At 36.5% G+C, this 26,013-nt stretch overlaps 2 protein-coding genes across 5 annotated transcripts; one reads left to right on the top strand and one right to left on the bottom strand.

Annotated features, from left to right (window-relative positions):
- Positions 1-2,433: 2,433 nt before the first annotated feature.
- LOC108045237 lies at positions 2,434-21,855 on the bottom strand. Of its 3 annotated transcripts, XM_017124493.2 has the most exons (6): positions 21,637-21,855; positions 21,224-21,550; positions 18,688-18,838; positions 5,285-5,857; positions 3,923-4,218; positions 2,434-3,297 (listed from the first exon to the last, which is right to left on the bottom strand). In XM_017124493.2, the coding sequence occupies exons 4-6, from the start codon at positions 5,785-5,787 to the stop codon at positions 3,158-3,160; spliced, it is 939 nt and encodes a 312-aa protein (XP_016979982.1). In that variant the 5' UTR covers positions 5,788-5,857; positions 18,688-18,838; positions 21,224-21,550; positions 21,637-21,855; the 3' UTR covers positions 2,434-3,157. The 3 variants fall into 3 exon arrangements, with proteins under 3 accessions (XP_016979982.1, XP_016979981.1, XP_016979983.1); XM_017124492.2 differs by lacking the exons at positions 18,688-18,838; positions 21,224-21,550; positions 21,637-21,855 and adding an exon at positions 5,971-6,236; XM_017124494.2 differs by lacking the exons at positions 18,688-18,838; positions 21,224-21,550; positions 21,637-21,855 and adding an exon at positions 6,042-6,236.
- Positions 7,184-25,812, top strand: LOC108045236 (plastin-1). Of its 2 annotated transcripts, none has more exons than XM_017124491.2 (5): positions 7,184-7,743; positions 22,145-23,255; positions 23,832-24,110; positions 24,278-24,531; positions 24,652-25,812. In XM_017124491.2, exons 1-5 carry the CDS (start codon positions 7,669-7,671, stop codon positions 24,853-24,855), a joined length of 1,923 nt encoding a protein of 640 aa, XP_016979980.1. In that variant the 5' UTR covers positions 7,184-7,668; the 3' UTR covers positions 24,856-25,812. The 2 variants fall into 2 exon arrangements, with proteins under 2 accessions (XP_016979980.1, XP_016979979.1); XM_017124490.1 differs by lacking the exon at positions 7,184-7,743 and adding an exon at positions 19,243-19,645.
- Positions 25,813-26,013: the final 201 nt, after the last annotated feature.

The raw sequence follows: 26,013 nt of genomic DNA, 5'->3' as shown, positions 1-26,013 counted from the left end.
GTGCGAAGGGGTTTTTTAGATGTCCCGAAAAGGGATCTCTGAATTTAGTGTGAGTATTAATTAATTAATATAAAACAATCATTTATTTTAGTTGTCAGAAGTGGGAAATAGCTAAGTTCCCTTTTATCTTTAAATATGCATGTTACATGGAATACCAAATATTCGACTATAGATCTAAAGCCATTTATTGTTTTTCTAATGGGTAAATTAATAACATAGTTTATGAATCAATCTACAGTTTATAATCAGAATTTCTCTATAAGGTCTGTGTTTTTAGGAATATCTTCCACTAAGCATTTAAGTGTTAGCTCTTTATTTGTAAATCATGATTAAATTAAATCACTACAAAAGATTATGAAAAATATCTGGGTTTAATTATTGATTTCTCAATGAAATGGTTTAGGAAATAAATCAAACTATAATCGTTTAGAGTAGGCAAACCAATAAGTGGATGGGAGCAACCCCCAAAATAACCCCATTAAACAACCACAGTCTAAGCCACTGGTCGAGTGTGTGAAAGATTGTTGACAATTGCCAATGGCTGCTTGTAATTCCCAATCTATGAATATCAAATAGGCCGGGGTCCCGCGTCCAGGACCAAAATCCCCAACCCTTGTTTGCCAATCAAATCATAATCTGAATTTGCGCACAACAACAAGTAGATAGGGACATGAGGATGCGGCGGCGAGTAGATAGGGACATTAGGGGGCAGGATAGGAAGGCGCAAATGCAATTTTACAGTGTTACATGAAACGAGAAAACGCGCAATTTGTGTGAGAGTGGGATGGCAAATGGGGTGGTGATGGGGGTGAGAGAGAGGGGGGTATGGGTGGATAGAGGACTTGTGCTTTGACGCCTTTTTGATTTGATTGTCCATGACATGACGGGGTCCCAATCCGCTCATCTTCCCTTTCGCACCGCTCACCCCGAAAACCCCTGCCCCACAAATATATTCCCATAATCCTAAGTCCCCCCTCCCCCCTCATCACTTCCCGTTGCATGTGCGCCATTTGTAATTCAAGTCAAAAGGCAGTCGATGTTGTTGGTGATATTGTTGTTGTCCTCGTCGTTTGTACCCTTCCAAGGAGTACCCTCCTTCGATCTAAAATATTGTAAAAAACCTGAAACTATCACAGGTTCTTGGGTTTTTCCAGTTTTCTTTCATGAAAACAAACTGGAATTTAACCTTAATTGAAGGTTTACTAAAAATTAGTCTTTCCTTTTTGTTATAAATAGATTTTATTTTTCCTTTTCATAGTATCAAAAAATTATAATACGTTATACTAACATTTTTATTGTAAATATATTAAAGTTTCCGGTGAATTGCCAAAGCAGGTGACCCAAAACTCCACCTTGTAAAGCCCATAACTATACCCATCGTATTTCGAATTTAAAAAGGTAGTGGTTGAATGTCTCTAACAATATGAACTAAAATCCGCAGTTTTTGTAGCTTATATTTTTTTAGTTTTTAAAAAAAATATATACCACAAATTTATAACATATTTTTAAGAAGTATATTTGAAACTTCGGCAGAGAAATTTTTTTGCCCGGACAAGTCCTTGCTGTTGTTGTTGCTTTTATTACTCGACGGATTATAATTTTCTTTTCCGTTTCAATGCATTTCATTTCCGTGCCAACGCACGAACGACCCTTGATCCCATCTGTATGCCAATGTGTGTGTGCCAATGTGTGTGTGTAATTGTGTACTTTGTATTTTTGCATTTTTGACTCAATTACGATTTTCATGCAAAACCAGCAGCCAGAAGAAGATGCAAGGGCGTGGAAATAGTCGCAGGCATAAGTAATATTCCTGGTAATCAGATTACATAATGTGATCAAAATACGAAATCAAATCAACGACAGCGTAAAGCAATTTGGTATTTTCTTTGAAATTTTCGAATTGTCTGATTTGAATTCAAATTTGATTAACTGGATTTCTTTTTAGTTTAATTAATCCAATTTCAGGACTAGTTTACTGTGAATGGCAGTGAGGGCGGGCATTTTTTAAATATAAAATATTGTGTGAATGGCTAACCATGAGTGCTGCCAGACCGATAGGAAAATTATAAAAAGTGCTGCCTATAATTTCATAAGAAAAATGTTACCCATCAAGGAATTTAAAAAAAACGTTACGCAGTAAACATTTTTGTTGATAATCTTAAAACTTTTATGAACTCTAATTTTGTTTTATATAAATATTTTTATACATATCACAAAAAAAAATGTAACAAATGTGGCAAAAAAGTTTTTTTTAAATGGCTAATCAAAATCCACATTTTTTTTTAATTAATCTAGTTTTAGTGTTTTTAATAAAACACGCACAATCATACAAATTCATTATAAGTTTCACGTCACATAGGAAACAGATTCCGTTTGTATTATGCTAATAAGTTTATAACCTTTCCGCCGCCCACAAAATAAAACGCAACCAACTTTATAATTCGTTCCGCTTCTTTTCTTGTTTTGCTCAATAAAACACTTAAGTCTAATTTTGTTACAATTTTCTTCTGCTTAATCCTCCTTCTCGGTTAATCAGAAAATAGGACTTTAAATTATAGAAAAAAATATATAATTATGCATTAAACAATCGCACGCACACACAACTTTACCGCCTAAAAACTAACAGAAGAACATAATGTGGCCACACGATTCTGATTCTCACTTTTACGTTTACTTTTACTTTCATTTTCACTTCTTTCCCTATCGCGCGTGCCCCTCGCTCCCTTCCCGACACATCCGATATATATAAAGCTGATCCGTCTGACACCAAATTAGAGGAGGGGGGGAAATGGAAGGAGCAACGAAGGGGCTCACAAACGAACTCAAACTCTAGTTATGGAGGTGTATAAGTATTTATATATATATATATCAATTATATATTGTAATGTACACGTGAATGGCGTTGGCTACTACATATTCCGGAATATGCAGGGCATCAAGTGTATAAAATTGTTTTGATCCTGTCTGTATACAAATCCACTACTGAGAACAACTGTAAGCCTATTGAAAAACAGGGTAAGGGGAAAGTCTAGTCATATCGTAAATGTTACATTCGCGCAGGTTTATGAAATGCTATCGATGAGTTTTGGGACCAAAGACCCCGCTCGGGAACGGAGGAGGATGCCGAATGCTGGATGCTGGTTGCTGGACGCCGCATTCATTGGGTGTGCGCGGTTATCACGATCTTGATCTGCGGATAGACATCCGGCTTGTTCTCCGACGTGATCAGCTGCACCATCCGCTGCTGCAGTTCGTCCTGGCTGGCCTGCGTGCCCGGCGGTATCATCCAAATGGCATCTGTTTGGGCAAAGAGGGAAAAAGTGGGGCATTAGAATTTGTTTTCTAAACCTTAAAGCACGAACGAATCTAAAAATATGAATCCTACTTAAAATAAAAATCAATTTACAACCAGGATTGAAACTATAGTAATAAATTAAATATAAAGACACTAGTTTAAAGATGCCTCAACGTAAATATATAAATCAAATAAATTGGTTTAAAAATCTACAAAATATTTGGGGGTAATTGAAATATTGTAAGTAAAATGAGTTATGTGTATATCGCCCCAACAACAATTTCCATATATCAATCAGTTATATATTACATTTAATTTAACATTTAAATAAACAGTTGATTAAGTTAGAGTGCTTTTATGGAAAAGAAATTCTTAATTTTTAAGTGGCTTTCTTCAAATGCAAAAAAATGATCAAGAATTAGTTATATTATTAATTAAGTTGTTTAGTCCATGCATGTATGTGTATAAATATATTGATTCCCATGTTTTATCGGTTGATTTTCACTAATTTGTTATCACTTTTGAAGTGAGATTACTTTGCTATAAATCAAATGTGTTCTTCGACTTCTGGTTTTTTAGCACATTGGGCGAATCTAGATCTAAGATCGAGGGCTGTCTCTTGCTCACCGCCAAAGTACCAGCCATTGGGAGTGCACAGCCGCCACATAATCGGCGGCTGCGTGGGCATCAGATCGGCCAGGATATCACAAGTTTCGCCCGGACGCAGGGCGGGCACATTGATGCGCTGCGTCTGGATGGGCGAGGTCAGATAGCAGTTGTTCGGCCAGCGCTCGGTGCCGTCGTTCTGCAGCTGGAACGCCTGCTGCTGGGCATTCAGGTGCTTGCCCTGGACGATCTTCATCGAGGGCAGGGACTGCAGGCTGCAGAAGTCCAGGTAGCAGCCCACCGCCGTCTGTAGGCTCCTGAAAGCGGCAAAAATTCGATTCATTAGATCTCGATGGAAACTTAAAGACTTGATTAATTTGATCATTTTCTATTTGTCTTCTATAATTAGTAAAAAATCCAAATGTTTCTATGCAAACATATGTTTTTTCCTTAGGAGTTTTTCTAACATTTAAGTCCATCAACTTTACTTTACCATCAAATTATGTTACTTCAGAATATAAAGCCGCGCTGACACAAAATAGGGTGATCTTTACCTTTGAATTATCACAAATCAGCAAAATTTACAGAGTTCTTTAAACATTGACGTCGGCACAAAGCACCCTTATCTCTTACACTTAAAACTCTCGAGAGTTTTATGACTAACTCAAAAACTTTGTTTGTTTTCAATAACAATTGAATGTGTTTATTAAAGTGGGAGCAGAAAAACGGCTTGATACGAAAAAAACAATCACAAATAAGGGAATTTTTAAGTTTTTAATCATTTTTGTGGTAGCCTAGTGCTTTATTAGTAGTATTAAATTCATCTCTTTATAATGAATCCTATGAATCTATAAATAATATAGTGTTCAGTTTTTGTAAGAAAATTTTAAGTCAATGATATTTGTAAAACTTTCTAACTTAACAAGGCAGATTTCTTATATGGATAACTAAATTCTAAAGTCTAAATTCCTGACTGGAAAACACAATTTTTTTGATCGTGATCACCTGGTGTTTGATCAAAATATGTATACCAATTGCTCATCTTCACTTTGAAACCTAAACTCAATAATGCTGCTGTTCCTAGCTATAAATTCATAAATCAAGAAATTTCCGAGACATTAAGTGTTTATCTAGGTTCCTTACTTTTTAACTTGGTTGCCCAATGTTTTTCATCTCTAAATCCTAACCAAATAAAGTAGTTCGGGACACATATTTAAGTTCCTACCTTTCCGATCCTAACAACCTAATCTTTTTGATCACATTATCTGGCTAACTCAGTGTTTGATCAATATATCCTTACGAAATTGAAGAGTTCTCGAGACATTATGTGTATACCTCCTTCTGATCTTGGTAGCTCATGGTGTTTGTTCAATGCATTCTTACCAGTTGCTCATCTCCAGGTAGAACCTGGCGGACTCCCGGTTCATTTGGTTGTTCATGAGGCTCTGGAACTGGCTGATGAGGTCCTCGTGATCCGTGGTGCCCATGCAGCTGAATTGTTGCAGCAGCAGGGAATCGATGTCGAAGTCATTTGTCGGCAGACCCTTTATGGCGGATGCGGATGCGTTTGCGGATGCGGATGGACTGGGACTTAGATTTGAATTGGAATTCGGATTCGAGTTCGGAATCAAATTCGAATTCGTGCTGATATTCGGACTGGAGTGGGGCATCATTCCAGGGGGCGGGGGCAGGGGTATGGCCATCATGGGATTTGTGGTTGTTGTTGTATTGGTTGTGAGTCCGAATAACGGTTCACATTGCATTTGTTGTTGCTGCTGCTGTTGTTGCTGGTTGTCCGAATTTGGAGTCGAATTCGGGTTCAGACTCAAATTCATATTCAAATTCTGCATCTCAGCGGGGTTTTCGTAGTTCTCCTCCACATCCATCTCGCTCGCTCTCTCTTTCTCTCTCTAGCTCGCACGCTGTCTCCTTTGTTTACTTTCTCTCCCTTTCTTTCTGTAATTAATATATCAAATCAAAATCGCAATCAAATGAAAATGCGTTTTACGCTTTTGTTGTTGTTTGAGAACTTGTACACACACACCCACATGCAGTTGGGGAATACTCACACACACGCACACTCACACACGCACAGCAGCTGGTTTTTAAGGGAGATAAAAACAACAACAGCGGCAGTCACCTCGGCAAAAAGGGGCGGGGTGGGGCGCGTTCCGGCTTCCGGCGTCTGTTGGCGTGACTTCTGACCTTAAATCAGGCCAAAAGAAAGCGGCTGAAATCGCTGGTCAGCGAAGAAATGCGGGAATAAAATAAAAAGGCAACAATTCTGGACCGTGAAGTGTGACCAGGCGATTTGTTTTATGGCAAGATAAAGTGTGACCAACGTATAAGTATGTTGAAATAGCACACGGTAAACGATATATACTAAAATGTTTTGATAAATACCTGAAATACAATTCCACAAATCGAACAACAAGAAAACAAACTTTAAGCCAACTTTGATTAGTTTCTTTCGTAGTATGTATGCATAATAGAATATACATAAAAACATAAAGTGAACAGGCAACTTATATCCAAATATGTCTTTTTACAAGACATCCGAAATTAGAAATAGCTACATGAAAATGGGTCAAAAATTTGATAATCGTTAAATTGAAAATTTTGAATGCAGATTTTTAGAGGATCGAATCACAAGTCTTTAGAGGTATGCCACTTTAAGATCGGATTAAATTTGGTAAAGTTATGGACTCTCGAAGTCCAATTTTGAGTCACTGTATTGCAAAACATCGGAAAATTAGAAATAACTAACATGAAAATGGGTCCAAAATTTGATAATCGTTAAATTGAAAATTTTGAATGCAGATTTTTAGAGGATCGAATCACAAGTCTTTAGAGGTATGCCACTTTAAGATCGGATTAAATTTGGTAAAGTTATGAACTCTCGAAGTCCAATTTTGAGTCACTGTATTGCAAAACATCGGAAAATTAGAAATAACTAACATGAAAATGGGTCCAAAATTTGATAATCGTTAAATTGAAAATTTTGAATGCAGATTTTTAGAGGATCGAATCACAAGTCTTTAAAGGTATGCCACTTTAAGATCGGATTAAATTTGGTAAAGTTATGAACTCTAAAAGAGCACTTTGGTTAGTATTTATACAACTCATCGTAAACTTAAAAATAACTGACATAAAAAGGACAACATATCGGCTATTGATAAATACTCATAATTGCGTTGTCGTTAAATATATATATATCGATATACTCCCTTTTTCGTTGAATTCAAAAGTGGCTTGGTATTTTTTTTAACTTTTCCGCGGCCACACTGTTCGCATTGTTGTTTTGCTCCCCACTTTGTCGCGTCGCCTTAACAAAATTGTTAAATACTGTTAACAAAAACGCTTCGCACGCACAGTAGCCGGTCGATTTCGAGCTTGGACACCACATTGAACGTGAAAACAAACCGTTCTCGGTGGAAATTGTAAATAAACAAGAAGGTTAATAGCAGACTATTTTTTTTTTTGGTAAGAAAACCAGTTACAAACCACTAACAAAAACAGAAGTGTGTGGGTGCAAATTAAAAAATAAAGAAATTTAAGAATTAATAAACAAACGCACAATCATAGACATACAAAAAAGGAGCGCGCGGTAAAAAAGAAGAAAAGGAGCGTATAAAAAACGCCGACTGCGAAAACGTCCACAAAGTGAAATTGATAATAAACGCATAATTTATTTAAAATAATAACCAATCAGCGGCGGCAGTTATAAATAATTAAGAAAGTCAAGAAGAAAAGCACACACAGCGAAAATGGCAACACTAAACAAATTCACAAAAACGCTGTCCATTGATGAAAAGGCCGAGATCAAGGAGAAATTCATAGAGGTAAGTGACAAAAGGAAAGAGAAAAAGAAGATAATAATAGTTGGGCAGGCAATATTCAATAAATGGGAAAAAGGTGGCAAATTATTAAAATTCAAATTGAATGACTCACACACACGAACACATATACACGAGGGGCAGGAAGAAAACCGTTAAGCGGTGCATGTGGGCGTCGGCGTTGACAATGGGGAGCAGCGACGCCGACTGCGACGCTGGCAGAGACGCCGACTGCAACGCTGGCCTTCAACAGTGCAAAGCAACCCCCCATGAAGTGGACGAAAAAGAAGAAGAAGAGAGGAAGAAGGAGCAGCAGGAGGAGAAAAACAGGGGCGGATCTAAAGTTACATTTTTGAGGGGTCCAACTATTATTTATCCATTTGACATGTAGAAAATTCAAAAAAGATATTATTAAAATAACTTGATAATAGGATCAACAAAAATATAAAATTCAAACATTGAATTCGTGCCAGTATATATTTATTTATATAGATATTACTTAAAAAACAAATAGAATAAAAGGGAATAAATATCCCCGTTTACCCCATCTAGAGTCCCCATCAGGAGCAGGAGAAATCAGGGACAGATCTTGAGTAAAATTTGTAGAGGCAACATTTACTAAAAAACTACTCTCTAATATCAATACGAAATTCATTACGTTGATTATCCAGTCCTTTTCCCCCTGGTTCCCCTTAGACCCCCTTTTATCCGCCACTGGGAGACGAGAGAAGCAGAGACAAAGCATCGCCAGCTAACGGTTAATCCGTTGCGACCGCTGCTGCTGCATGTGCGGGGGAGAGAGGGAAAAGGGGTGCGTGCGTGGATGTGGGTGGAGGGGGGCCAGCAGATGAGCAAACAAGTTTCCCTTTCCCGCATCTCTTATCTCCACTCTCTCGCGCTCTTGGAGATGAACAGTGAAGAGTCGTTATCAAGCAACACTAGGAAACAATAGTACGAAAATCATGCTATTCAAGAAACCAGCTCTTAATATTTCAAAAATATTTGAACTCAAACCTTCATGAATTAAATGATTTTCAGTTGACTGTTTTTGTTTATCATTGTAAGCAGTACCCGTACATTGTTTAAAATGTAAACAAAAGTCAGAATATAATATTAAAATAATAATAATACAAACTAGGCTGAACACGTATGTTTGAAATTTGTAAATATATATTAAAGCTGCGCATTTTGATTTAATATTGTGCTTGCTTTTTGTACTTTGTACCGATTTTTGATTGGATTTCTAGGATTATAGATTGATTATGTAGAATTAAAAATGGCGTTGATACAGCAGTTGCAAGCTCTTGTTTTTGCTAGAAGCATACGATGACTAATTTAATTATCAAACATTTTTGTTACATTTATTCATTCATAAAAAGAGTACAAATATATAAGCTGAAAGCCATCATCTCCGAATTCCACTGTAGACACTTTACTTTGGCTTATAACCCCCTTGATAAAGTACGCAAATATACCTTATCGCTCTGGGAGAATTTCCCTTAAATATTTACAAAAAAATAACCTTTTTTGGTGGTGCCCTCTGCAACTGCAAACCAAGAACAAAATCATTAAAAGCAGCAGCGCATGCGTCGAAAAACGCAAGTTCAATGGCGCTGTCGACGTCGCTGCCCATCCTCCCCATAGTGACTAATTTTAAACAAACTAAAAGTCGCAAACGAAAATCAAACAAATAAATAACAAACCGTCTTTCACTTGACGAATATTTCAAGCGAATTTCGCGAGAATAATATTTGGGCAAGGCCAGCGTTATAACGTTAACGTACAACGTGCATTTATTTCCATACCATGACACCACGTAAAAGTCGCTCTGCTGCCACCCCTTTTTTCGTGGGGCGGAGGATGGGGGGGATACCACGGAAAACCAGTTTCTGCTTAAACTAAAAATAAAAATCACAGGCCCCGTCACCGGGAGAGCGTGAAAAACTACGTCTCAGCTCGGCCGCAGCTTCAATTCAGATCTCTGCTCTCAAACCCAAGACAAGTCGCACAGTGGGACACAAGGGGTTAAGAGCGGGAATCCCCAGAATAATTTTAAAACTAATACAAACAGTAAGAGTTAAAGATATTTCTTATTTGTGAGTATAGTTTTTTAATAGTATACTCTAGATAAATATTACTTCCTGTAAATAGTATTTTACATTTCAGAAATACAGTTCTATAAATTCTGCTGATTTCTCATTTTTCATGATTCTTCTTCATGGCTCACAATGGATCATGAAAAGTTAAATACTTTTTACATGAAATTCATTTTATATTCTTAGTAAATACGATTTGAAAGTTTTTTCTATTTCTGAAATAAATAAACCCTTTCAAGGTCTTAAATGAATTTTATAAATATTTTTATAATTGCTTTGAAATTTCTCTGAAATCCCACTTCTTTCCCCACTGTGGACTCGTCACCTTGGTTCAAGGGGCAACCAGAGTCGAGCAATTTTCGTTCAATTTTATGCACACATTTAATAGTTTACAATTGTTTCTTGCTGATTTTTTCGCCTGACTTCTCGAACCCGCTTTGCATTTTGCATTTCGCTGAGCTCGTAATTCCCGGCAATTCCGAAACCGAAGAGAGAGAAATAATAAACGCCCACGCTGCAATTGCTTCGAGTGCAGGCCATAAAATCCGTATATGCTGGAAGACATAAAAAGACTTTGCTTGATTGCAATTACCAACGGAGAGGAAAGAACGGAATTTATGCAGGCATAAAAATGGTTTTAATAGTTCTTAAGAGGAAGATTGAGAAACTTCGGATTCATTAGGATTTGTTAGAACCTCTCAATATATTTAAATATTACCTTATAACAAACCAATCTATGATAAAAAAGTTTTCTTATTGTGATACTAAATATAAAAGGATCGAATTTTTAAACGGGTTTTTGATCTTTTAAACGGTTTTTTTTACCAGAAGTGGGTATACAAATAAAATTATACTTTCAATTTTCTTTTGAGTGTGTTATTTAAGGCAGCTCCTGTCGCACGCGAGTTTGGCGTTAATCGGTCGAACAATACGGGTCCATTGTGCTCAGATCTCCAACGAATCTGCGTGGCCAACGGAACGATTTGCAAGAAACGGATTCCAAATGAGATCGGGATAAACACTGGCAAACGGCACAAAATGGGTGGGAGTTGTGTGGGCGGGGAACAAACACTACACTGATTGACACTTGAAAGCTGAAATCTGTTTTCGTTATTCCACTATTGTTGTTGGATGCTGCGATGACTAATGCCACGGCTTGAAATAAAAAAAAAAATGGATAGCCAAAACCCAAAACAATTCCGTACTCGTTTTTATTTCCTCAATGAGTGCTGTATACTACGATATTAAAATTATAGAAAACAAATTTCTTCATCCCATGGGGACTTTGTATAATATTGCTGAAAGTATTATCAGGGGACTAAGCTTCACATTATAATAAAGTAGTTTCCCTACTTTAAAATTTCTCGTTGTGTGTTGATAAGCCATTGGGAACTTTTACAGAAGTTATTTCTGGTATTTTAGAGATAATTTTGTTTGGCCTTAAAATCATTTCGATGAATATTAGGAAGAACTCGAAAGTACTTAAAAAATGTTTGCTATTTATAATAAAATTGCTTTTAAATTTGAAATCCTTAAAATATCAATATATACAAATATTGCTAAACGATGGTGCCCATCCTTTTTTAAGGGTATTAAGGATCCGGAAGTTGCTTTCAGGATTATTGCTTATTGCATGTGAGTGGCACATTGTTGCCATTTGCTTATGTCAAAAATTGAGACAGGGTTGCCACACCCACATACAAAGCGTTGCTTTTGTTTGTCTTTCGTCTCTGGTTTCTGTGTTTCTTTCTCATTCTTCTGGTGTTTTTGTTTCTGTTTCGGTTTCTGTTTCTGCGTGGGAGTGTCAGTGTTAATTGCCGCAAAGCCGCGCATTTTGAGTGCCGCGATGTGAGGGAGATATGCAATGTGTTTTTATGGTTTATCGGTCTTGCATACTTGATAAACAATGTCGGTAATAATTTTAGCAATGTCAGTATTTTTAAAATTGTGACTAATACTTTAATCAGTAATTTTTTGCGGGGGAGAGCAGCCTACTTTTAACAACTGATAGCTGCTGATTGAGAGTTATGTTTATAATATAAAACTATTTATAAATTATCCCATTAGTTTTCTCTTAAATCAAAGCCTAAAGCGTACCATTTTCATAGCACTCAACTTGAAAATGCTGTTAAATTAAGAAACGAATTGTATGCCCGATTTAGCATGCTGATAGCTCGTAATCGGGAATATATACTTTTTATATTCCACGAAATTTATGGCTTTATTGAAGCTATTATTTTAGCCGCAGTTGTATGCTGCCTTTGTTGCATTGCATGTTGCTGTTTTCAAAAGTTGATGGGCAGGCACATAATTCATTTGGCTGCGTTTATTAGGTCTTTCGGCTGCTGCTGTTTTTTCTCTCGATTTTTTCCTGCTTTTACTGTGCTCCCATTCACACAAAAAACAACACTTATTGTTGTCTTTTCCGAATATAATTCTTCGGGATGTTGCTGCAGCTTGGCTTTTATCAACATTGTGGAGGTCTTCAAGTGCATTTTGAGTGCATGGGCTACTTGGGCACTTAAAAACGCTTTCTTTATTTATTTCGTTTTTAATTTCTTTGTCATTTTAATGCACATGCCGAAGATTTTTGAATACCCAAACACAATCAACACACACTGTCCATCAAAAGTCGTGCCGCACAGTGGGTCGTGATCAATCGGCGATGATATCACTCGATCCGAAGACTGTCTGTTTATAAGTCGAAGAAACACGTAAGTGTTACGTGATTGGCGAATAAACAAAACAAAATTGTAGAAATTATTTGAGAGCCATTTAAAATGTCGTTAAAGGAATGGGTATTAAATCAACACAAAATGTTTGCCAATGTTTTGCTTGCTTAATATATGCGCTGTGAAAAGTGCTTGGGATGTACACATTTAATCTGTGTTAAATATGGTACTTTTGAAATGAAATTGTTGGGACATCCCCACAGTTGCACTGTGCATTGCTATCAAGAGTGAAAGTGTTCGTAATGCGTTGATTGCATTTTATGTGCGATAAGTTGCAGCTGCATTAATGCAACCTCTCCCTCACTTTACCACTTTTTCTCTCGCTTGCTTGGTTGTCCTTTTGCTTAAGTTGACGCATTTTATTTCCTTTCGTTTTTATACCCTGGCTACGGGCAATTACATTTCCAAAGATAATAAATTTAACTTATATTTATTTTACTATCTACGCTCAATATATGGTGGTCTCTAAATAAAAATTTATATTTTAAATGATCTTCAGTTATCGTAGATTTTGAGTGAAAAAAACTTTCCTTTTGAAGAGATAAACTTATCTTGCTTTGCATATCTGATTTTATTACTCCTTTAATAATCTTTATAAAATATAAACACAAATACAAAAAAGGCAGAATGAGTTTAGGTTTACTCTTGCTTTTGGCACAAAATGTATTTTAAATTTGATAAAATTCCATGCTAATCAAATTTTAAATTAATTATTATTACCCCCTTGTTATTGAAAGTATTTTTATGTTATTTTTTATTGGTTTTCAAATTGTTTTTTTTTATGTCCAGAATAAAAGTTGTTATGATAAATAATAATGTCAGGGATAAGAATTCTTTTGATGTTAAAAAATTCGAAGTTTTTATAGATGATCAATTTTATTGTAATTTTTTCCTTAAGAGTATTCAAATCCCGGGTACCATTTTTGGTCGCTTTGCCTGGTTGTTTTCGGAATGTTTTTTTGCGTGCCGGGTTTGTTGAACTCTGGCCAGTTACCTTTTGGGGGCAGCATTGGGTTGTTTGTCATTTCTTTTTATCAGTTTTTGCCATTTTCGGTTTTCACTTGGCACCACAGTGAGAGAAAGGGGGGATATGGATATGGATATGGGTATGGTAAACAGAGACACGGATGATTTAGTGGCTCATTTCCAATATTTACCGGAGTGTAACGTCTCCCCCCTCATCGCCATTCTCCACATTTTCCCCCTTCGCTTTTTCCTCATATTTTCCACAGAGTTTTTTGTGTCGTTGATTAACTGTAAATTTGTCATAATGAAGTGCAACGTTGACTTTCACAGATCGCTTGTAGTCGCGTGCTCTATACACTTGACGAAACATTGTTTTCCCGCTGTCATTGTTGTTGTGGGAAATCATTGAGGCGCGGCCAATACAATTAACACCCACAACCGAGCGGGGAACTAGTTCATTAGCCGAACTAAACGCTACTTTAGCAACACAATTTAGTCGCCACAAAGTGATGAGCTTCAATTAACAGCACACCGGGAAAAATACGATATCATTTAGACTTTATTTTAGTAAAATACTAAAAATTAGAAGACATGTAAATCTACTTTGTATTGACAATAAAATGGTTTTAGGGTTTTGCTCCAGAAAGTAAAAAGAAATGGGTTTTGTGATTAATACTTGTAATAATTGTTATTAAAACAGGAGAAAATTATACTTTTAATTATAAGTCTGACTGGTAGAATGATAATTACTGGAAAAAACCCATTTTTGGGTCATCTTTTTTTCTGTTTGTATTATATTAATTTTCATATCTTTAAAACTGAGCAACCGGAATTTTTTTTTTAAATCTTCAATATTTTTAGAACATTTTTTAAAAACAACTTTTTATTTATATGTTTTGTTGTGACTTATGTTTCAATTTATTGGGGGTGTTGGCTTGTCTAATTAGCAAGTGGCCTTTATGACTCAGCCTTGGTAATTTATCCTGGCCCCTGACTAATATGGATATTATATGTCACTTGCGAAAGTGTAATCAGTCCGTAGTCCCAGTCGGCAAGACAGGGCTTGGCTTTGGGGGAAAAGGAAACAGAACACCGAATACATTTTAGTAGAAACAAGGTGAATCGCCATGTCTTATCCGACATTTCTCTTCGTAGTTTAGGGCGAAAAAATAGTGACCAAACTACCAAAACAATGCAATGCATTCATTACCTTAATTACGCATCCGTTCGTTTTCATTTTAGAAAAAAAAATTATTTTAAAGTGTAGTAGTATTTTAAGGTATAATGAGTTATATGATTATAAATTATATGATGTAATCTTTATATGATTGCAATTGTAATTAATATATTTATTATTCTCTGATTAGGCACCAAATTGATTGAGGCAATTGGTTTGTTTTATTATATGTGATCACTTTGAAACTATTCATGAATGATTTTACTGAGAATTTATCATAGTAATTTTGAATTAATGACTTAATGTGCAATTCGTATAGGGCGCCGTTAAATACACTATTTAGGAACCTGTAGTAAAAAGCAAAATTATATTTTTTGCAACGCCTGGTTGTTAAAACCCTCAAAAAAAAGGCCTAAAACCGGAATTACTATTATTTCGCCAGCAATTGTCTTTGGATCCACGCCCACGACTTGGCGATTCCCGCTGTCTAGTTGGCGGATATGTGTCATTGCTGATTATACAATTTACTTAACTTTTTTTTTTGCGTGCGCTGGCTGGACGCACTTCAAATTTCTACATAAATATTTATTACACTCAAAGTTGCGAGTAATCGCAGACAAGCGAAAACTCAAAATTTGCTTTACGTGTTACAAATTTCAATTGACTGCGACAACGTCGAAAAAAAAATAAAAACGACAACGACAACGAAGCCCAAGTTAAATGCGAACAACGACCGACAAACAACCAGAAAAATAGCAACAAATACAAATATAAATAAAACCACAACAACAACGGCAAGAGAAACAAAAAGTAACGCACTGACACCGATTGACATGACAGGCGGCAAAAGTTTTTTTTTTAAGTATTTTTTAGTGAAGATATGGATAGTATTTGGTACCATCCTAAATCGGCTCCAGTGGTAATCATTCGTTAAAATTTTTTATTATTGTAGATATAATTTCAAAGGGTAAGAATTTCGGAGAGAATAAAGAAGTTAAACACTTTCTCTACTTTGACCTTCAGATTTGGACTCACTGCGGAGAATCCTAAGATGGCAAACTTTTTTTTTTACTCTTAGGATAATAATCTTATTTTTCATAGCTAAATGTATTCTCTAAAAAAAATAAGAAATGTATATTAATAAGAAAACAAAATAATAATATTCATATTTTTTAAAGACGGTTTTCCCATATTTGTATACTTTGGTAAGGTGCACCCTATAAAGTATCTATAGGTGGTCTTTTTTACGGCCGTGCAACGGTAAACAACTATCAAGCCTATCATCATTATTATCGCCATCATCGGCATAGGCATGGGCGCATTATTAATTTTTGTTCAATTGATTTCCTTTGCCTGTATTTGAACAGCTATTTCTAATTCCGACCTCCAAAGCAGAGGGGTCAAAGGGGGGGCACTTCGGATACGTACTGCTATGTATATGCATAAAGCGGTACGAGTATCTATCAAACAATGCTGATTAACATGTTTCGAATGCTGTTGACTCACGTTCAATCAGCGGGCGCTGTATTGTTACTTTTTTTTATGGTTTATTGTTGATGTTGATGTAATGCTGCCTTTGTTGTCGAGGTCGCGACACACTGAAAAAGTGGGTGGAATGGGTTAAATGGGCAAGGGAGGGGGGGTGGTGGGTCCGAGGGCCTTATAAACTACATATAGTTGCATTATCGCACGGCATTACTTGATATGCAAAAGCTAGGGGAATCCACTTGTCGTGTTTGGCATACGAAATGACAGTTTTTGGACTCGAAAACCGGTTCAACGAAAGCGAAAAAAAGTGGCACAAATAGTGTTTTCTCGGCCAGGTGACATTTGCAATTGCGTCACTCAAACATTGTCCCCCCAAAAGCCGGGGCAAACAAAACTTTAAAAACTATAAACGCCGCTTAGCAATTTTTTTTTTGTTTTCTCGAATCTTTCGCTGCTGCTAATGAACTTCATTTGCTGTAAATTGCCTTTAAATGACAGTGACTAAGCCCCGAATAGCGGCGCAAACATTGACGCTGAAGAAAAGAACAAAATAGAAAAAATAAACAACAAAAAATACAAGGCAAAACGTTCATTAACAAAAATTTCGCGCGTTGTTTGTCATAATTATGATTGCCGCCTAAGTTCTTTTCTGGGTTCGAGAAAAAAAAAGAGAGCCAGCGTACACTTAGACAAATATTTTAATGTAAAGGCATTTTTTTGAAGGATAATAAAATATTAAATATATATAAACAGCTTTAGAACGCAATGAATTCATTTTTATGGGTACATTCTTTTTTTCTTAACTTCTTGAATGTATAAGTTAAATAACTTATTTGTCTTTTAATTTGATTATTATTAAATTCTGTTAGTCTAATATTTCATTTAACGAAAAACATTTAAAAGTACTAATTTAATGGCAAACTTATGAGCTCTTTGGTTAATTTTTTTAAGTGTACAAAAAGAAGACAGGTGAAGGGTTAGCAAACATCGGTGACACCAAAAGTGAACCCGTAGAAAGTTGCTTGGGGTCAGGCGTGTGCGGTTCTGGTCTTTGATTTTTTACTGGTAGTAAAAATATACTTTAAAACACCTTTTAACAAATTTTAATATTTATAGAAAACATTGTGTTCTATAAAAAGAAACTGTAGCAGTTATAAAGGTGCTTATCATGTCCAATCAAGTGTTGATTTTGGATAAAATAAACACAAGAATTAAGATAAATATTTATAAGACCAAAACAGTTAAGCCGTCAATTTAGGTTAATTAACATGAGGAGAGTAGAACACTTTTTATGAAGGTTAATGACTGATAAATTAACACCTGTTAAAAATGTATTATTTCTTCTCCCGCATTAACAAATAATTCATTGTATTTGTAGGAGAATTGTAGAATTATAAAAATATAAGATTAGACAAATTATAAACATGGCAAGGAAGAGTTCGTTTAATTATTTGCTGAAATATTGATCTGAAGCAATCTGATTGATTCAATGATATTACTAAACCCAGCTGCACTTACACAAAGTTATGGAAAGTATTACGCAATGACAACTGGTTTATCATCGCGGGAAAACAAAACAAAAGATGCAGTTTGTTCAGCTGGGTTGATTCTAGTTCGATATATCGGACGATTTAGGAGTGGCACCACTTACAAAAGACAACAGAAGTCTTTGTATGTCCAGTGATTAGTCATTGCGATCAGTTCGATTGACCATAGTGTATAACTACACTGCGAAGAAAACTATAATTTGTTGGTTCTGATCTCGAAATGTAACATTTATTATTAGGTAAAAATATATTTTGTAAGGAGAACTGACTAATCTTGGTAATACTTCTGCACTAAGTTCTTGATTCTACAATCTTTAGGTTTCTCCAATAAGTTCCTAAAACCATTATGTATAGAGGAAGTCCTAAACCTTTATTGTCGCATTTCCTTGTCTTATCGAGTCTCGAACTTTCATTATCTGCGTTGAATTAGATTTATGTTCTACAAGTTATAACCTAACCGAAATGACAATTGCCACATAATTCGCTGGCTGATACAATGGCTATTAAAAAACCAATTACGTTTAAATACCGTGTCCCTCTCTCAGAGGTTTTTTGTGCTCATTTTCCCATTATCTCTCTATAGGTTTACTTGACAAATGGTATTGCATTTAACCGAAAACTTTTTGATGCGTAAGCAATTTGTTGAAAACCATTTGGACTGCTGAGAATGTTTTAAAAAGTGTTGCCACGTCACGGGAGATCACGAATATTTAAAGATGACTCAATCGAAAATTTGCTACTATATGGGTTTTCACTAATTTATTCCAGCTTAGCATGCATATATTTGTTTATTTTGTTGTAAGATGAGTCACCATTTTTATGATATGCATATTAGTTGTGTGGACTTGACTTTTTGATTCGGACTTCACTTAAGTAATAGTATGTAAAATAAATAGGGTAAATATAAAATTACTTAAAATATACATTGATATAGAATTTCTTACTTTGAAAATGGAAATATTTGATCTTGGTGTCCTCCTATGTTTCCTTTTTTTGGGATTATTAAGTTTATTTTATTTCAACTGAATCCTTAAAAGGACCTTCGACTTTATACAAATTCGTGAACGACCTGGCAACCCTGCTGTAGTAGTGCACCTGAGAAAGAGAAAATGAGAATGGTTAAATTTATTTATCGGTGGAAGAAATAGAGAGAGACTATGAATCGCAGGAAAGAGGGAAAAATCAGCAACGAATTGATTCATTATTAAATGTTATTGTAATGTGTAATATGAAAATCTGCTTTCTGCAGATGTCTTTTACTTAATGTAGTTTTAAGTAGTAAGTAACTCATTATGAACCGTCTTTTTTTGTGATTCAGGATGACGGGTTTTTAAAGTAAGTGGTTTTCTCTCCGCCGCTCTTTTTTTTCTCTCTCCTCTCTTTTTTTTTACTGATAAGGAACAGTTCGATTGGAATGTTGTTTTTGTTTTGCCTTTTTTTTCTGATAAAAGAAAAGGCATAAATAGTCCGCTCAACTGAAGCACTCAATTAGTACTCAGCTTTAGCTCGTGGAAAGCGATTCAGTCAAAAAAATAAAAGAACGAAGAAGAAGAAAGCAAGAAAGAAAGGAGTTGTCACAACAAATTAAAACTAAAAGCTCGCATCCTTGGCTCTCTTTCGCTCTCTCGCTCCCCCTTTCTCTCGCTTTCTCTCGATCAATTGAACTTCTCTTCGTCTCGTGCGCGCTCTCTCTTGTGTTTGTGTGTGTAACTAGCTGTGTGCAAATAAATTAATTTTTTGTTGTTTGTTTATTTTCGCAACGAAAACAAGAAGGAATTTCGTAAATAATAAAATTAATTCCGCGTGCAAATATACTTTGGAATAATGGCCGATATTGGTACCGTGAACCAGAACCAGACGACCGAGGAGTTCAAGCAGAATCTCGAGGAGCTGATTCCCAATGTAGGTGGCGCCACTGTGCCTGCAACAGTGGATAACCGCTATGCATTATGCTTGAAAAACGAGAGGACAAAAAATATGACAAATGTTTAGATCCCTTTCAATTAAACTTTAAGGAACAGAAATATAATTGAAATCTAAAGTATTATTAAGCCTCGGTTTCTGAACATTTTTTTTATGTATAAAGCCAAGGATTTTAAAAAATTATACTTTTGAAATTTGGACTATGTAGTGTACCTAAAGTCTGCACTGTATATTTTTTATTACTCAATTCACGTAATCACTCCCTCTCGATTTTGGTGTGTCGGTGTTTTTTTTTTCCTGCCCTATCACTTTTCCACGGGGCACTTTATAGCTTTTTAATCGATAACACCGATAGGTGACACGCATACCAATACTCATAAGCGGGGCCTTTACAGTGAACACCTCCGATAAAGAGCACGCGCCCCAACTGACCCACTGTAACCCCGTCGCACTTCCCCCTGAAAATATGGCGAAAATCTAAATCACTTCCGTTCGATGTCAGTCATATGTTGGCCAAAAGTATTCCCCTCCCATCGGTCTATTTCATATTCCCTCTTTTCGCCAAGGACAACACCCTCGATGGCTTTTCGGTTTTCCCCCCCTCGAGAACCGCCCATCATATCATTACCATATACGTAATCGAGTGCTGTTTTCGATTTTATGTTAGCTTTTTGGCGCACAGAAATTTATCTTATCGGCAAACAGCAAAAGCGGAGCAATCAACGCACCACTACCAAACCGAGTTACCAACCACTGAGCCATAAATTCCACAGTCCAGTATCAGCCCATTCACCTGCCCCTTCGTCCCCTACCCCGCCGATTTTCCTTATTTTGCACACACGGGAAATGGGAAAGAGCTTAGTTTTTATGACACCACCCGGCTAAATATTTGGTTTTCCCCTAATTTCGGATTTCAGTTTGGGTTCCAGGGAATTCGCAACAAACGGGGGCTTTAGGAACACTAAAACCCAAACATATTGCAGAAACTTTGATCATAATGGGCTAGTTCAGTCCTTGCTACCAATAAAATATAGATGATGGTTTCAACATAGACTATAAAGATTGGGTAGATAGCAATTTAAAATATTTTATGCTGTTTAATAGTTTAATACTTGAATGAACTAAAAGATCAAAGGGTTTTCTAAAAAACTTAACCATAGATGTATTGGGTAAGGTTAGTTGTTAATACAATCAGTTTAGTTAAGATAGTTTTATAGTTTGTACAAAGTTTTAGTTTTGTTTATAAAAAATTTGTAAATATTAGCTTATTGAAAATATACAACTTTTTCAAATATTCTAAAGTGCTACAAAGAACATTAACCAGATGCACTTAAAACCTCATTAAGTTTTATTATCCTGTTTCAAATAACCTTAACTATAGTCCTATACGAATTATAATGTATAAACTGAATTTCTCAAAGCTTGCCAAAGCTCGTCCTTATCTAAGATATTTTAAGCATATTGACCAATAGTCGCTCTCAATCTTTTAATATGACTAATAAATTAAAAGCTTGTGAAACCCAAATTATCAAGACTATATTTACTGATTGGCCTTACCTTTGTAGTGGATTCTGTTAGTATTCAAAAATGAGAAATCATCTGAACTAGAAATTGTAATTTAAACGGTCAACTCTTAGTCATCATCAAACGAGGAAATTAATTTGGCGGTCCGAGTCTCAAGTATTTTGCAACTGATTCATCGGGTGATTTACAAAAATTTGTTTGGGCTTTCACTTCTTCGATTTTTTCAAAGACTCTTCAATTACTGGTCTATTTCTTTCGGCGCCCACTCACACTTTTGAACTGTATAATTTGAAACGAGCAATTTTCGATAATCAAGCGATATGTCAGTCAGGTGAAAGATAGTACCGCTCGAACTGAAAACTGAAAAATGGAAATTAAATTCGATAAGGCCGGCACACAGACTGGGCGATAAGGTCGCGGGAGATGGAAAATACAGTTTTGCATACCGAATTCCACAGATAAAACAGGTGGGGGCACTGGAATGCGGCTGTGTGTTTGGCGTTCGGATTTGATTGATGACTCACAGATCGATCGGGCAATCAACGGGCGACTCACTCATGACCGAGGATTACTCATAGAAATCTCCTCTTTCTCGTTCGGTGCGCCCTTTTAGGTAATTTCAGATTCCGAGAAGGCCAGGAAACAAATATATAAATAAGAGATATTTTAAGGTTATTCCTTTTTTACTTTATATGTATATAATATCAGTTGCTTTTGCTAACTGAAACTGAAATGCGTCAGGTAGACAAAAAACTCAATGCTACCATTTATTTTATTTTTGAAAAATCATTTCTTCCGTTTTCTTGTGCTAATACCTATATTTTTTATTTTAAAATTTAATAGGAATAATGTTAATCAACATAACATATTTTTGTTATGATATAAAATTTAAATTAATTGATTGGTTATTAAACTGACATGTATATTAATTGGATTACTCCTCCCTCTTTCCAGTTGGATGCCAACAAGGATGGCTTCATTGACTTGCACGAGCTGAAGGATGCGCTCAACCAGGTGGGCTTCAAGCTAGCCGGCTACCAGGTGCGCGAGATGATCGATGAGTACAAGGGCAAACAGCGGACCGCCTTCCAGGGCAAGCTGAATCTGGAGGAGTTCGAGGCACTGTGCCTGGACCTGAAGAGCAAGGATGTTGCCAGCACATTCAAGACGGTCGTCTCCAAGAAGGAGAACCTGGAGACCCTCGGCGGCATGTCGAGCATCTCGTCGGAGGGCACCACCCATTCGGTGCGCCTCGAGGAGCAGCTGGCCTTCTCCGACTGGATCAACTCGAATCTGGGCCACGACAAGGACCTGCAGCACCTGCTGCCCATCGACGGCGAGGGCAAGCGCTTGTATCTGAGCATCAAGGATGGTATTCTGCTGTGCAAAATCATCAATCACTCCTGCCCGGACACAATCGACGAGCGGGCGATCAACAAGAAGAACCTCACCGTCTACCGGGAGTTCGAGAATCTGACCCTGGCCCTGGTCTCCTCGCAGGCGATTGGCTGCAACATCGTGAACATCGATGCCCACGATCTGGCCAAGGGCAAACCGCATCTCGTGCTTGGTCTTCTCTGGCAGATCATCCGCATCGGCCTGTTCAGCCACATCACCCTGGACAGCTGTCCCGGTTTGGCTGGCCTGCTGTTCGACAACGAGCGTCTCGAGGATCTGATGAAGATGTCGCCAGAGGCTATCCTCCTGCGCTGGGTTAACCATCACTTGGAGCGGGCCGGCATCTCGAGGCGGTGCACCAATTTCCAGTCGGACATCGTCGATTCCGAGATCTATTCGCATCTGTTGAAGCAGATTGCCGGCAACGATGCGGATGTCAATCTGGATGCTCTGCGGGAATCGGATCTGCAATCGCGAGCGGAAATCATGTTGCAGCAGGCGGCCAAGCTCAACTGCCGCAGCTTCCTTACGTCACAGGATGTCGTCAACGGTGTCTACAAACTCAATTTGGCCTTCGTGGCCAATCTGTTCAACAACCATCCGGGATTGGACAAGCCCGAGCAGATCGAAGGACTCGAGTCCATCGAAGAGACGCGCGAGGAGAAGAGTAAGTAGTCCTTACGATCGGATTATAACAATTTACAAGCCCTTAAGTGGATGATCTGAAAAAAATAAAAATGAAATACTTTTCTAGTATAATTTTTCTAACAGGTTTTAAAATTGGCTTAAATACTTTTTTATAGCCTATTATTTTATTTTAGTTAAACATATCATTCATTACTAAATTGTATTGAGTAAAAATTAACGCAAATAGAATGCAACGAGCATTTCTTTGAAATGATTGCAAAATTATATTGATCAAGAGGTTACAGGCAATAAAATTAATTTTTTAGTAAATACAGATATCAACGACAATGGCTTCAATTTAAAGCTGAAACAACACTTTTTGTACTTATAAAGATAATATTTTATTAATAACCTCTGCGCAAGTGCAAGCCATAAGAAACTCAGTATTTTACTTCAATTTGATAAACTTGAGGGATAGTTAAAAAAAATATATATACATATAACAAAAATAAGTACATTTTTCAGAAAAACACAATGGCAAAAATTTGAAATATTTAGAATATAGATTTAAGTTTTTTAATAACATCTATTAATTTGTATTTTACTTCTTTTCTAGCCTACCGCAACTGGATGAACTCGATGGGCGTGGCGCCGCATGTGAACTGGCTTTACTCCGATTTGGCCGATGGCCTGGTCATCTTCCAGCTATTCGACGTCATCAAGCCGGGTATTGTCAACTGGAACAAGGTGCACAAGCGCTTCAGCCCGCTGCGCAAGTTCATGGAAAAGCTGGAGAACTGCAACTACGCCGTGGAACTGGGCAAGCAACTGAAATTCTCGCTGGTCGGAATCGCTGGCCAGGATCTTAACGATGGAAATGCCACGCTGACGTTGGGTAGGCATTAATATTCAAAGAGATGATGCAAAAAGACTATACTTTTGTAATAGTTACAAATCTTCAAATGGGTGTTTATAAGCGCCTTAGGCATTTTCAGTCTTTTTGCATTTCTAATTTATAGTTTTATTATGTGATACTAATTGTGAATTTCTTCTTTTTTATAGCTCTCATCTGGCAGCTTATGCGCGCCTACACCCTGTCTATTCTGTCCCGCTTGGCCAACACTGGCAACCCGATCATCGAAAAGGAGATCGTCCAGTGGGTGAACAACCGATTGACGGAGGCTGGCAAACAGTCGCATCTGCGTAACTTCAACGACCCGGCCATAGCCGATGGCAAGATCGTGATCGATCTGATCGATGCCATCAAGGAGGGCAGCATCAACTACGAGTTGGTGCGCACCAGCGGAACGCAGGAGGTGAGTTTTCGAGGGTTTTCACTATACCATCATTTATTTTGGTATGGTTTGTTTTGTTGGCAAAAAATCCTGATACTTATCTTCGAATATCAATAACTAATCTAACGTTTTTTTATTCAGGATAACCTGGCTAACGCCAAGTACGCCATCTCCATGGCCCGCAAGATCGGCGCCCGCGTTTATGCACTGCCCGAGGACATCACCGAGGTGAAGCCCAAGATGGTGATGACCGTCTTCGCCTGCATGATGGCCCTCGACTACGTGCCCAACATGGACAGTGTGGACCAGAACAACCACAACAGCTCCGCCAACAACAGCAATTAGGCGCCATAGCCACAACTCAATTATACATAAACAGAAGGATGGAATTTTGAAAGGGATGAACAGTGGGAACTACGTAAATTTGTCGTATTCGCTAATTACAAATTACTCTATTCGATTGCGTTCCTTCCTGCGCTACCAATACAATTTTTGTGTTTTTTTTTAATTTCGATTACTTTTTGTAATTTTTTTATTATATATTTATATATTATATAATTGAGTATGAGTTTCCCCCCTATTGTAATTAAGCAAACAGATTTTAGAGTGTCGCGCATCTGTTTCTTTATTAGTTTTGTTTAACAATTGTTTAATTATACAACCGTAACCTTATTTTATAAATAGAGGTTTTGCTCTTTCTGCTTTAAAATCCTTAAAAAAAGAATTAAGAAACGAAAGAAACAAAAAACAAGCGACAAAGTTTACGTGCAAGATTAAGAGAGAATTGTAATATTAACATTGCGACGAAAACAATGAAAACAATTAACTTTGTAATATATATACATATATATTTATATACGATTACGATATGCGCCTATATACATAACATATATTTACATAAATCGATATATTTTTCCATAAATGCGTTGCCTGAAGGGAGATAACGAAGGAAAACCGGGATCGGAATATTTAAAAACAAAAGAATTCGAGAAAAAAACAGAGTAAATAATTTTGTATTTAATAAATATTTTTTTTGCAAATAATTGTAAGCCGCTTTTGTTTATGTTTTTTTCCAACGTGTGTGTTTGTTCTATTTCTTTTTACATATTTGTATAATTTTGCGTTTAAGTGAGTTAGAGCGAGGTGGCAATAGGCAGCGCCAGCATGGCGCAGAAAGAGAGGGCAACAAACATTTTTTAGTGCAATGGACGTCAATAAATCCAAGAGAAAAAAACAAAATAAGAAAAAGATGAAGTAATACTATATTCATAATATAAATAAAACAATAAAGTAAACCCAAAACAAAAATGTGTTTCAGTTGTATTATACTGGGAAATATCGTTATATACAATAATTTACAAAGGTACTTAAATAATTTTCAGTAGTGAACTTCATTTTGTAAAAAGCATACCTTGTTGAAAAAGTCTTTTTATTTTTATTGTATTCTAGAAAAAAAACGTATTCATGTTTCTTCGGAAATTTAACATAAATTTATGCTAAACA

This window comes from Drosophila rhopaloa, unplaced genomic scaffold (assembly GCF_018152115.1).
Source record: "Drosophila rhopaloa isolate 14029-0021.01 unplaced genomic scaffold, ASM1815211v1 contig_3, whole genome shotgun sequence".
NCBI classification, from domain to species: Eukaryota; Metazoa; Arthropoda; class Insecta; order Diptera; family Drosophilidae; genus Drosophila; species Drosophila rhopaloa.
The sequence above is the reverse complement of the archived record's forward strand: the minus strand, read 5'-3'. Positions and strand labels throughout refer to the sequence as shown.